A 13279-nucleotide genomic window follows, 5' to 3' on the forward strand; every position below is an offset into this window, starting at 1 on the left:
CATCTGCACCTTATAGACGGGTGCGGCTTATTTATGAACAAGATCTAGTTTCCTTCTTCAATTTAGTGGGTGGCTAATATTCTGCTGCACTTGTAGTCCGGAATATACTGTATCTTATATACAAACTCGAGTATGTCATATAACTTCGAATGAGTTTGTCTTCATATTTAGCGATTTACAATATTGTTTGTTTTACAGTCATGACAGCAGGGCAACAATGATTCAATGTATTTCAGTGCAAATGTAAGTTGATACTCTTGGAATGAGGGCAACGCTGGTTGGAGGATGGAGGAGCGTGGAGCATCCTGGATCACCACTGTTGCCAGCACAAACACACATGGACTCATGGAAGAGACTAACTCAAAATCTTATCACACACACCACAGGAAGCTGCAGCCCAGATGCCAGCCAGACATGTTCACTTGTGATCTTTCATTCGCCCTCTGCTGCAGAACCTCCATGCACATCAGTGCCGTCAGCTGATGCCAACTGCAGTCCAAGCGTCCAGGATGTTCCAGATCGATCCCCTTTCATCCTCCAACCCAACTGTGGCGCTCAGTCATCCACATGTCCTTCGTCATAGTTGTATCTCTGCGCTCTCCTCGATGCCAATAATCACACACAGGTGTTTGTCTTGAGCTGGCACCAATCACCGCGCTCTCCTTCGCTTCCAGCAGCGTCCACAATGTGTGCACACGTCCCCACAGAAACTAGCTGCTGTGTTCAGGTGCAGTGTTTAATGTCTCATTGTTGAAGGTCATAGAGGCATAAGTTGTGTATGGCATTTGGCGGCCAAGGACCTTGCTCAAGGGCTCACAATCCTCAACAATGTTCAACCTGGCAGGGTTAGTTTTATTGCTTAAATTAGGAAACGTACAGCAGCGCACTGATCACTGATAAATCATAAAACCGTAATTTCCATATAATGAATTCAGATCTTTCAAGAAACCTACTTAAACTTTGCTGTCTCCCTGCTGTTAGCTCACGCTCTCTTCTCCTTTAATCCACGAATAGCCTGCACTTCTGCTTTCTGCTGCTGCAGAAAGTGATCAGTGTTTACTTTCAGCTTTTTAGAACTCGACCTCAGGACTGAAATATTCATTTGAGCGCAGTATAAACGTTTTCGTAGAGCCCATGGGCTTCGTTAAAATGTGAGGAAATCATAAATTTAATTAAAAGTAATTATGCCCCATATGGAGGCCAGAGTTAGAGAGAGTGTGCTCCACTAGATCTGAGAAACATCGCACGGTTTTGGGAGGAAGAAAAAAAAATACATCAATTATCCCTCTAGGAAAAGGAAAAGACATGGAGGAGATGCGTAGATAGTTTAGGCATCAATTACAATTACAGTTAACGCTCTTGAACTATGTAACAGTTTGATTGCATTTTGTTATTTTTCTCATCATTTCAATCGTTTCACGCTTCATTATTGATGTACATTGGGACCTCTTATCTTGAATCTAATAAGTTATGAATAAGTAGTTGTGGACAGGGAGTATGTCTGTGGGCACTGGAGTTGTGCAAAGCAACAAATGCTGAAAAATGCCATGCTTTGTAACCAGTCTAATTTAGCAACAAAATTCTTCATACAAAATACTAATAAAGGCAACAATAAAGACACTGAGACAGTGCATACCTCTGCCATTTCACGTATATAAAAACACAGCCTGCAATTAAAACAATGAATAAATTAAAAGCCCTTGACTGAAGAATTCTATTGGGTTGTGTGGAAATAAATAGAATGTTATGGTTCCCTGACAGGCAAAGCTGTGGCATTGCTATCTCTTATTGTTGCACCGCAACATTTTGTCACCGTAGTCACATGACTAGTAGCAATTTGTCATGAATTTCTTGTCAGTTTTGGTTAAGACCGCCCGTAGAGTTGGACTGGGAGCAGGTTGAGAGTCATAGTGGTAACTGGGTCAGTCTTAACTACTGTTGTGACTCCAGCAAAATAAACAGACACAAAGTCTCCTTTTTATCGCAAAACAACAGTTGACCACAGCCCTTTTCGTCTCTTCCACCCTCTTGTTGTAACTCCCTGTGCACATGCTTTGATAATGCTGCGTTCAGGTAATGTCCCAAGTGGGAAACTGAATTAGGTGGCGCTAAACAGCAACATTTACAAATTTTCAACTCGAATTTTGACTTTGGGATTCACTAAGTTAGAGGTCCTGCCGTGTTTTAGGTTGAGAATGCTTGATGAATACCTAACTCCTACCTAACCTTTGTGGTTCAGACTATTGTAATGTGGATGCACTTGGGATCTTAATATGTTCGAAGGTACTGCTGATAAATGTTCATTTTTACTTAAGTACTGTCATGTAGCTGGAGCACTGGGCAGAATCGCAGCTGAGTACAGCTAGGTTACATGCTGTTTCAGGCATCTGCTGGTTAGGAGTGAGCTTTTTGCGTTTTCCGCTGGAAAAACCATACAGAGGTTTATTGTGGCTGTAAATGGTACGTGATGATCATCTTGGCTGTGGACACGTCCCAGCTTGAGTGGATGTCCTGCTCACTGTCCTAAATAATCACTGACACTTTTGTACAATTGCTCACATTCTATTGTCTTCTATTAAAACAGACACCAGAAGTCCTGGATCCAGCCTGGTGAATCTCACATACGTTTGCTTTCATGACCCTCAAATGTTTTTTTTTTCTTCCGTCTCCAGACATTGACGAGTGCAGTTTGCAGACACACACATGCTGGAATGACAGTGTGTGTGTGAACCTTCCGGGAGGCTACGACTGTGTGTGCATCACTGGTCCAGGATGCAGCGGCGACTGTCCACAGGAAGAGGAAATCAGGCGCAATGGAGAGAACTGGAAACCCAGCGATGACGTTTGTGCCATCTGCTCTTGCAAGGTACAAACACAGGGATGGAGCCCATCCGGTCAATTGTTTGCCATATCCCAGAGCTTTAATTGAAAAACAATTCAAGAAACTTAAATTGAGCTCACACCATGAACCTTGGTACAGAGATTTTTTAGGCTTCATCATCGATACAAAGCAGCTGTGGAAATATGCTACGTCTTTTCACCAATGCTTTCTAAATAGTCTTGAAATATCTTGTTTGGGGTTGAGCCGCTAATCTCGCTGTGTTTCTCTTTAGGAAATGTTAATGCTACACACATTAATGTGGCCTCCTTGCCTTCTGTTTCTGTCACTCTGTGTTCCCTGCGCTGTGATTTATGTTGTGTAATGTACAGCCAGTAATTGGTCAGGCCTGCGTGCAGCGCTGTGGTGAGTGGCTGCAGGAGAGTCCAACATTTCACCATTTGTCTGTGCACAGGCGCAAGATATGAAAAAAAAGCGTGAGAGAAGCTGATTTTAAACCCAACAACAGCCAAGAGCACATCTCCAGTGATGCATCGTCAGCTCGTGAAATTCCAAATGATCAAATTTACCTCCGGGGTGTCAGTTTAACAGCTCGGATGAATCTCACAGATGAAGGCCGACATGAATCCACAGTGTAATAATATTTCACAATATTGAAGTCTGAGTGTTTAACTCAACTTTTGTGCCTAAATCATAAAACGTGTAACGAGAGTTGGGTTCTTTGTTACGAGCACAAGAGTGCGAGATTTTTAACAGCTTGCATTTTTATGACCTGCATTAACCCCGTGTTTTGATCCTCTCCAACAAAACATGAGCGCAATTTATATTGAATATGCCACCCATTTTTCAACTCAGTCTGTGGCCAAGTTAATTCTTAGTCACATGTTTTGATCCACCAATGTCACAACAATTTAGAGAACTAAATCACGCCCCAGTCTGCAGCCGTCCTCACCCAGTTCGTCTCTTCATTTGTCCTGCTGGATGCGCGACTGCAGTTCTTTAGGCTGTGGACACATTCCCATCATTTAGTGATGTTTCTTTTGGCTTTTTCCATGGAATACATGCTGAAAACAGCCATGATAATGTCCACCCTCCTGATACATTTTCCGCATTTTTCAGCATTTTGTTTTATTATGTTTCATCACATACATACAATTCTGAAGGCATGGCGGTTCTCATTTAAGCCGTGGCGCTGCAGCACGATTGTTTCCATGTTGCGGAAACCCTGAACCCAGCCCTAAACACACAGCGTTCGTGGTAGTCCTCCTGCATGCAGTTTTGTTTGAAGCCACAGGGGCGCAACAGAGAACACATAACTGGAGGAAACTTCTGCTGTCATAAACGTGTTGTGCTTGTTCTTGCGTGATACACGAAAACTAGGAGGTCGTTTTTGTTGATTCTTTATTTCTTGCAAAACATTTTAGTCTTGTTTTTATATGTCCAATATTTCCGTCATGGGAAAAAAAGGGCCGTTAGCGAACATATTTCGTCTTGTCTCGTCTGACGGAACTAACACTGCATAGAACGTATTTAAAACTCCCTTTGGCCTGAATTTGAAATGTCAAGTGTTTCAGAATCTTCTTGCTGCTGGCACTGCAAATAATTTTGTGAGGAAGTGTCTTGAGGTGGGTCCAGCCACCCTACAACCAAATTCATCATTTTGTATTTTGTATTTAAACTACATGCAAAGACTTCAGATCAGGACATCAATGTCATGTTATGTTGAAGTGCTAGGCTGGAAGACCAAACTGATTCATTTAGGTAATAAACGTTTTTCTCATCTATATTTGAAATATAAAGTTTCGGAAAGGGTTGCTGTCCTGAGAACTTGCGCTGACTTGGCTTGTTGCCATTCCGTATATCAGGAATCCCAAGGTCCACAGGCTCTTTGTGATTGACAGGTGAATTGACCAATCACAGTAAGTAAGTGGAGTAGCCAGGGCACAAGACAAAGATTCCTAGTTGATTGTGGAACTCCAGCAAAAAAAAAAAAACCTGGGCTGTGTGTTAGCTAGAGTGATGGCGTCATTGTTTTCAACTTCCTCAGAACTGAAAATTAGGAAACATTTAAGGATAACTTTGGCTCTGTATACTTGCTCAATTTACTGTTTTCAATGGACAAGTCGTCCACTTGTCTCAGCAACAGATCTTTCAACCTGCATAACTTGACTGAATTAGCCCACTGGTTTCAAGGTTCTATGAGGATGAAATTGGCCTCATGAATGGCCTCATCAAGTTTGTCACATTTCTGTTTCATGTTGATATTTATACAACTTGACTGTGTCAGGAGAAACGGCGCCAAAGCATGATGTACCTGATCTCTACGTTTGAGTTGAGTTGGTATTTGAAGGTGTTTGTTTGCCAATACTGCTCACAATGTAGTTGCTGTTTAACGCTGTTGCATTTGACAGTTGTGTTGCTGTGTTGCTTTTCACCTGTGATGAACAAAGACTGATGGTGGTTCACCTGGTGTTGTCCTTGGACTATTGTGTACCAGGGAGACTTTTATAAAAGAAAAACATTTCAGCATCGTCTGATGTAGACGTTTTCTCTTGCTCTTGCCGACAAGTCCAGACCACATTTTGTGCACCAACAAAGTGATTTGCCTTTACGTTATCAGTTTTTCATTATAAACGGTTGATAATTATACTTACATTTATGAAATAATTATGCTAATACTGTGCTAATTTTCTCATGACCGATCAAGAGATAGATAAGGTTTGTGTGCGGTTCACTGTGTAGTACAAGTTTTTTAGTCCATGAAGGCAGGAGAAAGCGACAATATCCCACTGAAGACATTTTAAGAAAAGGGAGAAAAAAACATAATTCCTCCAGAAGGTGTCTGAATACATTCCATTCCATTTTTTTTTTTCATTCCCGAGACCTAAAGAGGAAATGCAAATTGGTATCCATTACACTCAGAGCATGTGACCGAAGCTATTGGTTTGAAACGTTGAACAACTGTAAAAACCAGCCATCCATAACATCACATTTTTCTTCACAAAGACAGAGCGACAGAGTTTTAATTCCGCCGAGCTGAGCAGGTATGAAGTGAACAAAATCAGTTATGTCCATAAACGTAAACAGTCAAATCTGATAGCATTGTTTATAGCACAAAGGAAAGGTCATTCACTTAATATTGACATTGTATTTCTTTTCTTAAGCATGATTTTTCAAAGAGGCATTTACTGAATTCCTTTGCCGACTCTCACTTTCACAATAGCACATGACATTAAATATTAATTTCATGCCAATAAAAGTGAGGCATTTGAATACTGTCTGCTACAATTTGAATGCTTCAAAGGTTGAGCTGCGGGCGGAAATGGACCTGGCATGTAAAGATTGAGAGGAGAGTGTGACACAGAGGACTGTTAAGTTGCCGTGGGGATCCACTGAGATGTTTTCATTTCAGGAGGTGATTGTCATTGAATGTCAAAAGTTCTCAGGACTTAAATTGAAAACTACCAACCAAGTGATTGTACATCTATTGTAAGTCGTGTGGAGGGAAGGGAATTTACCTATGAGTGGGATACACATGTCATATTAATTTCAGGAGTTTGTTTGGCTTATGCATGCATGCTGTGTTGTGTGCTGCTGTCAGTTACTTCTGATCTTTGAAGTCTCTTCTCTATGTCAGATACATGAGGTTTTTCCTTCCACATTTTCACTCCTGCTATTTTGCCATGTGCATTTGTCTCGAATGGACCTGGCAAACGCCACAATCACGTTGACATCAGCTGATGTAATGTTGAATAGATGTGGACTACATATTTTTCTCACCATAGACACCGAAAGTGGGTCATTTTAATGATTCAGTTGTATGTTGTATTTTGCTTTGTTCTTTGTCTACGTTTTTAGCAACAGCCAATTACTTGCAATTGCTAAGATACAATGACAATGACTTCTACTATACTTATCATGAGGTCTGAGTCTCAAAATGATTATTTTACATATACCAAGCCTGTATTAATAAATGTAGTTGACCTATTCCTCACTTAAGAAATGTGATTTATCATCATCACGTTATCAAAGTAGTCGCTCAGATACAAAAAAATACATACAGCCATTCTGAGATTTCATTCACTGACACACTTTTCAGTGATATGCTGCTCCTCAAGGATCCAGTCTGGGAGCTTCAGCTTTTATAATAAGAGTGTGAATAAATGAATGGATTAATATGCAGGTAGAAACCTGAGATCACTTCAGTAACCTTGATTTAAAAAGACATTCTATAATATAATGAAGAGACTGTTTCTTTGAAGGAACCCATGCTGACCAAAGGCATCAGAGCTGGCACCGCAGGACACTGGTTGCTGCAGCAGGATAATATGCACCAATGAAACAATGGCCCAGTATTGCTCTCTCAATGGTTTTCTCCAGGATTTTATGGCCCTGTACATTCGGTAACAGCTCTTTTATGTAACATTTTTACATCTACATTACGCAGTCACCCCAGGAGCAGACACGGCTTGTCATGCTGAGTAAAATGGACCATAAAGTCCTTTGGAGGCAGAGTCAGGGACGGAGCAGCCAGAGAGGTGCACAGATCAGACGGACACCTTCACTGTACATTGAAGCCCACTCGGCCAGACGTCACCGTTGCACTGGCCTTGAAATACACAATGATACTGAAGCTTTTTATTCTTTGCCTACAGAGCAATTTTCAACTGCATGCGGCGCCACTTCCAAGAGAATGCAGATAAGCTGCGAGTGAACGAGGGCAGGAAATGTCTATAGCGCCCCATGTTTAATTTACAAAGCTTATAGAAGTACACCAAGAGACTTTAATGGCTTGGTCCCCGCTGCTGCCATGTTCAGAGTCACTGGTCCATTGCAGCGTGTAAGTGCACAATTTGTTCCTGACGTTATGGGAGCGACAAAAACACGAGCGACGAGTTATCATTAAATGGCTATAACTGATTTGCAGACTCGTATGAGTCATAGCGTTAATGGCATCAACAGCACTGGAAGCCGCAGGTGTCGGATTGTTACTAAAAGAGTAGTGATGGATGGGTGACAACTTCCATCAAATGCTGAAATGAATGTGACTTAAAGTCACCCATAAGTGGCTTCAAATGAGCCATACTGCACTTAAGAGTTGTCGTGAGAAGAAATGACAAAACCTGGAAAATTTGAGTGAAAAGCCTCAAAGGAACGTGTTGATGCCATTTTGAACATGTCATATATTAGACTTTGAATGTTACTGATAATTAAAAGTGTGGGTGTAATGTTACCCGCCAACTCAATCCAAGTCTTCAGCTGTTACAGCACTTCTGTTGGTCTCAGAGCAGCACTGAGACAGTGCTACTTGGCAGTTGAGTTGATCTCTGTCTGCGAAACACAGAAGATGTGAGTTCACCCCACACATGGTGCTATGCCACGCGAGAAACAACTGGACTCATATGTACCTCTAGGATGACTAACTTTAGGGCCCTCTGTGTAGTAAGATGATGAACTAGACGGGTCTGTGCCGAGAACTGCCCCCAAACACCAAGTGGTTGGCTTTATACCATTCTACATGGAGGGAAGTGAGAACATCACCAAAAGGCGAAATGTCTGAGTGTGCACTCTGATGCTGTTGTGAATCATGTGCCCTGCTAGCAACAACAGCCACCATCTTGCCATTCAAGTGTGTTTGAGTTTGGTTTCGAGGACACCTATTAACACTCTCCGTACGAGTTTTGGAGCAGTTGTCACTTCAAAGCTGCTGTCTTCTTCAGCAGTAGCAGCAGGGCATGGAGTGTAAATGTGTTTAGAGACTCAGAGGAGTCTCTTTCATTTTCATTTTTTCCCTCAACAACATTAAACTATTTAAAATCTCTTTTCCAGGAGGGGCAGACATACTGCCGGAGGAGACCATGCGATTGCGGAGACCCAGATGAAGATCTGTTCTGTTGTCCCAGTTGTGACAACCGGCCCAGCAGCCAGTGTCTGGACCAGAGTGGACGAACCCTGTATCGCAGTGGAGCGACGTGGCTGTATGGCTGCCAGCAATGTCGATGCATGGCAAGTCTTCTCCCTCACACACACACACACACACACACACACACACACATACACACACCTGCCTGCCAACACACACTTAACATTTTTTTTTTCTCCGCTGGTGTCCCCGCAGGAGGGTGAGGTTGACTGCTGGCCGCTGCCCTGTCCTGTGCTGCTGTGCGAGTACACAGCGATGGCAGAGGGTGAGTGCTGCCCTCGCTGTGTCGCAGACCCCTGCCTGGCCGACAACATATCCTACGATATCAGGCGAACATGCCAGGACCCTGCAGGCATCGACCGCCTCAGTGGTGACACGTGGCATATGTCAAATTCACCGTGCACAGCCTGCAAGTGCAAGGTCAGTGGCAAACACTTTTGGAACTACTGAGAGACTGAGATTAGAATCTGGTTCACTGGTTTAACCCCACATGTCCATGAAAAAGTCATTAATATAACTGCTTGGCGGCAGAATGTTTGCCTTTTTCTGTTTCATAGTAGTCTATTATAGCAGCTGGAAAACATGGAGTCAGTAACTACGTTTGCGTTTACATAGTTAACTCGGCTCAAGTTCTCCTAACCTTTGCGTGGGGGAGATGAGTCTTCATTTTTCACACCACGGATTCAATTCCATTACTCTGTTGAAATGTGAACACTAGGGCTGCGACGCCACATTGTCGACTGTAATCGACTATTAAGTTAGTCGCTGACAGTTTCTGTTGTCGACATGTCGTGACGTCATTGTTCTCTTGGTACTATACGCAGTGAGAGGATACGCCACCATAGTGCTGCAAAATGTGATATGGTATTAAATATGGGAGCATTTCACAAAGGACACATAACTTTCACTCCACATTTTGGGCCATTACAATTGAAATGAAACAATTCAAACACAAAACAAGTGTTACCAACACAGCTGACCGAGAAATAAGGTGATCCATCTGATGTTTGTTTTGCGACAGAGGAGTTGAAAAAAGTACAAGCTCGGCGACAGGCATGGAACAGGTCCACCACCTTCTGGCAACTGTAGTGAAGTCCTTTGAAGATCTTGGATCACGGCTTGTTATATCATAAGTTTGAGAAAACAAAGCAGAAGGAGAGATGTATGTGAGAAGAAGACAGAAATTGTGAGGAAACAATCCAGTGCATTAGCAGATGCTCGGCTATTTCATCCCCCTGAGGCAGAGTTGAGTTGCTTGAAATGATTTCAGTATATTTGAAGATACTTGATGCCATGGCCTTGAGAATAATATTCCGCATCTGTTTCATTTGCTCACTGTGAGCCACTCATCAACACGCTATATTATTGCATGGGTGGAGTTGTGTTGAGAAGGTCCAAGGACATGGGAAACCAAGCAGTTCCTTCTGTCAGGCTCGAAAATCACCTGATTCTAGCATGTTTGCGTCCGCACTTACACTGACATGTAGCCTTCCTGTGATGTCTATGTGTTGCCATGGCAGCGATGAAGGGCTTTGTGCTCCAATGTTATACTTACGCCACAAATAAAGAAGGATCCTGAAATCATCTCTGAGTCACTCTGCATTGTGCTGCTGTCATGTTTAGAATCTAACAACAAATAATTACAGAAAATGCAGCTTTTGTCACTTTTTCATGCCGTCGATGAAGGAGTAAACCGTGTGTGAGTCATTGCTAGCAAGCTCTTGACTGATTGTTTCAGGCATTTTATATGCATTGTTTTGGAAGCAACCAAGTTTCTAGGTGGGAGTTAAAATAATACACATATTCTGCACAATAGACTTTAGCTCAGAATCCAATTGGCTCTGTGATTAATGATTCTTTATCAGAGATTAATATCTTACAAATGAGTAAATACTGTCCTGTGAACTGCCCTCCTACTGTACATATACACGCAATCAGTTATTTCACTAGAATGTTCATGTTGACATTACTATTTAGGGTTGTGTCAAGCGTTGCTCTGAGGCACCTGTTGTATTTCTGGTTTTCATCTAGTCTTTATGTTGCACTCTTTTTTCAGACTTTATCAGTTTTAGTCTCAACCATATCATTTTAGTCGAGCAATTTTGCATTTTTTAATTGTCAGTCCTCCATGGCTGTTTTCGTCAAATTCTGGTGGACAAAATCTTTCACATTTGAGTTGACCAAAATAGTATTTTTATCTAATAAAAAGCAAACAAAAAAAGTGAAGATTTAACTTAAATTGTGGTTTTGTTGGAATATCAGCTGTACTCTCTGGAATAGAAATCAGACGTTGGGAAGCGAGGAAGCAAGAGATGATCTGACCAGTTTGCAGTCTGATGAAAACAGCGTTGAGGTGGAGTGGTGACATACTGTATATATCAGTGGTGCGGACTCCAGCGTGACATTGGTTGTAGGCTGTTTCTCTGTGGCAGACTAGGACTAGGACTTTTGTTTCTGTAGTGAAGTGAAAGCAACACAGGCCCATATTCTAAACAGTACTGCAAGGAAACAGCAATACTGTGTGTCTGCTGCACCTGAAGTCAGATGCTGCCGATAAAATTACGTTGGAAATTACTGTCTTGTCTTGTTTTGGTCAATAAAATTTCAGAGATCATAGTTTTAATTACATTTAGTTGTGTTTTTGTCAACTGTGGTGCAACGCGTAGCTAGTTATAATTGTCGTCTATGTTGTGTCTTGTTTTCAATGAGCGACTCTACTGAGTGTTTATAATCCTCTGTCATTTCTTATGCTGAATCTTCAATGGCTTATAAAGTTAGAGCGATGTTAGACAAGAGGTTATTGTCTCGATGCACCTGAGTAAATATGTTTCAGTATTCGTTTTCGACTCCTCTCAACTGCTCCAGGAATTTCCTGCCTTATTTTTAAGTCATAGAAAAATGCTGTTGGCAAACAGTCCTGACTGTCCTTTTGTTTTCATTTTTCTGCCAGAATGGGAACGTTTGCTGTTCGGTGGATCTGGACTGCCTTCAGAACAACTAGAGCTATCCAGCGGCTCCTCCCCTTCTCGCCCCTGACTCCTCTCTTCACTGCAGGACTGCCACGCCCCTTTCCCCCAACTCTCCCTCCTCTGAATGAGACAGGCACTCACATGCGCATGCCAATGTGTGCACGCAGAATAAACACTGGAGAAGAGTGGGGCGCTTTAATCCCCCGACCGTCGAAGGAAAAAAAAAAGTGTCTCCGGAGGGAGGGAGTGGAGTCGTGCCCTCACCACTGTCACTGTGTCGTGTGTCTTTGTCTCTGTGCTGTTTACATTTCATTACAGACCTTGAGGATCGGCAAACCTCGAGCATCAAGAGGTGTAATAATGAAGCGGAACGTCCGTCCTTATTTTTGAATTGTCCACTGCTAATAACCACACGATCAAATGCAATACTGTTGGAGTTTGCTGCGTCCCCCTTTTCACAGATTCATCAGTGGACGCCGAGCCCTGGGTGTCAGTCAGTCACTTTTTTAAAACCGTGTGGTACCTGCTGTTCAGTCTGCTACGTCGTCTATCGGTGATGTGGGAAAACGGAACATTCCGTCCAGAAAGAGCAGAGCAGACATCAATATGTGTCCCTCCATTGATGTTGGTAAAAGCTGTCAATTCAGTTCAAGCTTTCCTCCAGTTTCAGACCTGTTTCGCGATGCGTTACGGAGCAGTTTGTGTATGAGGTGTGTGTTGTCCACATGTGAGCCAGGGGACTGGCTCACTCCACGTGCAGCTCTGCGTCAGGCGCTGCTTTTCAACATCAAATGGCACATGCACGGTGAGAAACAATGGGAAGGCAGGAGAGATTTCCGATAATTAGAGCCGAGTCACAGAGGTCCATACTTGAGTATGTCAGGAGGTGTGAGCTGCTTCCACACCGCCTGGCTCATTAGGGAGTCCTCCGCTTTGTTATATACAGTTGCAGGTCCACCTCGCCTGCACACGTCTCACATCACATCACACTGAGGGAATTCAACATCGCACGTCTAAAAATTCATTTGACAAGAAAGACAAGCTTTGTTTACCAGCCGTTCATTTCTACTGTGTTCTCAGTCCGTGCTGTAATTGCAAAGATAGCAATAGCTCATCATCAAAATCTTTTACCTTTTAGTTCTTTCAGTGTGTCACTGTATAGAACTGTGGCGTTCCTCCCACCCAACGCACCTTACAACACCATTATTCATATCACAGTCCCACTAGAGGTGGGGAGCTGTGAAAACATGGCCAAGCGGCCTCCGCGGTCAGAGGCCAGGTGGGGAGGGGGTCTTGATAACTGAGGATTGGAACCACCAACCCTCCACCCGTGCCACTGTCACCCCAAAACACACATAACAAAGTTTGCAAAACAGATATTAATTGTAAAAAATAAAAATAAAAAAAATGGGTACTTCAGGATCAGATTAAGTTTTACCGAATTGAGAAACACAGATGGAGATTATAAACTTCATAAATTTAGGTTACGACCTCCACCTTTCTTGCCCCCTTTCAGTTATTCTTACCAACATGAATGTAAAAAAATTG

The 13279-nt window shown here is 42.6% G+C and overlaps 1 protein-coding gene across 2 annotated transcripts in view; it reads left to right on the forward strand.

The window, feature by feature from the left end:
* Positions 1-11916, forward strand: part of LOC128758749 (protein kinase C-binding protein NELL1-like) — a 172131-nt gene extending 160215 nt beyond the window's left edge. For both annotated transcript variants that reach the window (XM_053865039.1, XM_053865041.1), the window contains 4 exons: positions 2673-2866; positions 8669-8845; positions 8958-9182; positions 11713-11916. In XM_053865039.1, coding sequence (XP_053721014.1) covers positions 2673-2866; positions 8669-8845; positions 8958-9182; positions 11713-11763 — 647 coding nt within the window. In that variant the 3' untranslated portion in view covers positions 11764-11916. The remainder of the gene's footprint in view (positions 1-2672; positions 2867-8668; positions 8846-8957; positions 9183-11712) is intronic.
* Positions 11917-13279: the final 1363 nt, after the last annotated feature.

The sequence above is a fragment of the Synchiropus splendidus genome, chromosome 5, assembly GCF_027744825.2.
Source record: "Synchiropus splendidus isolate RoL2022-P1 chromosome 5, RoL_Sspl_1.0, whole genome shotgun sequence".
NCBI classification, from domain to species: Eukaryota; Metazoa; Chordata; class Actinopteri; order Syngnathiformes; family Callionymidae; genus Synchiropus; species Synchiropus splendidus.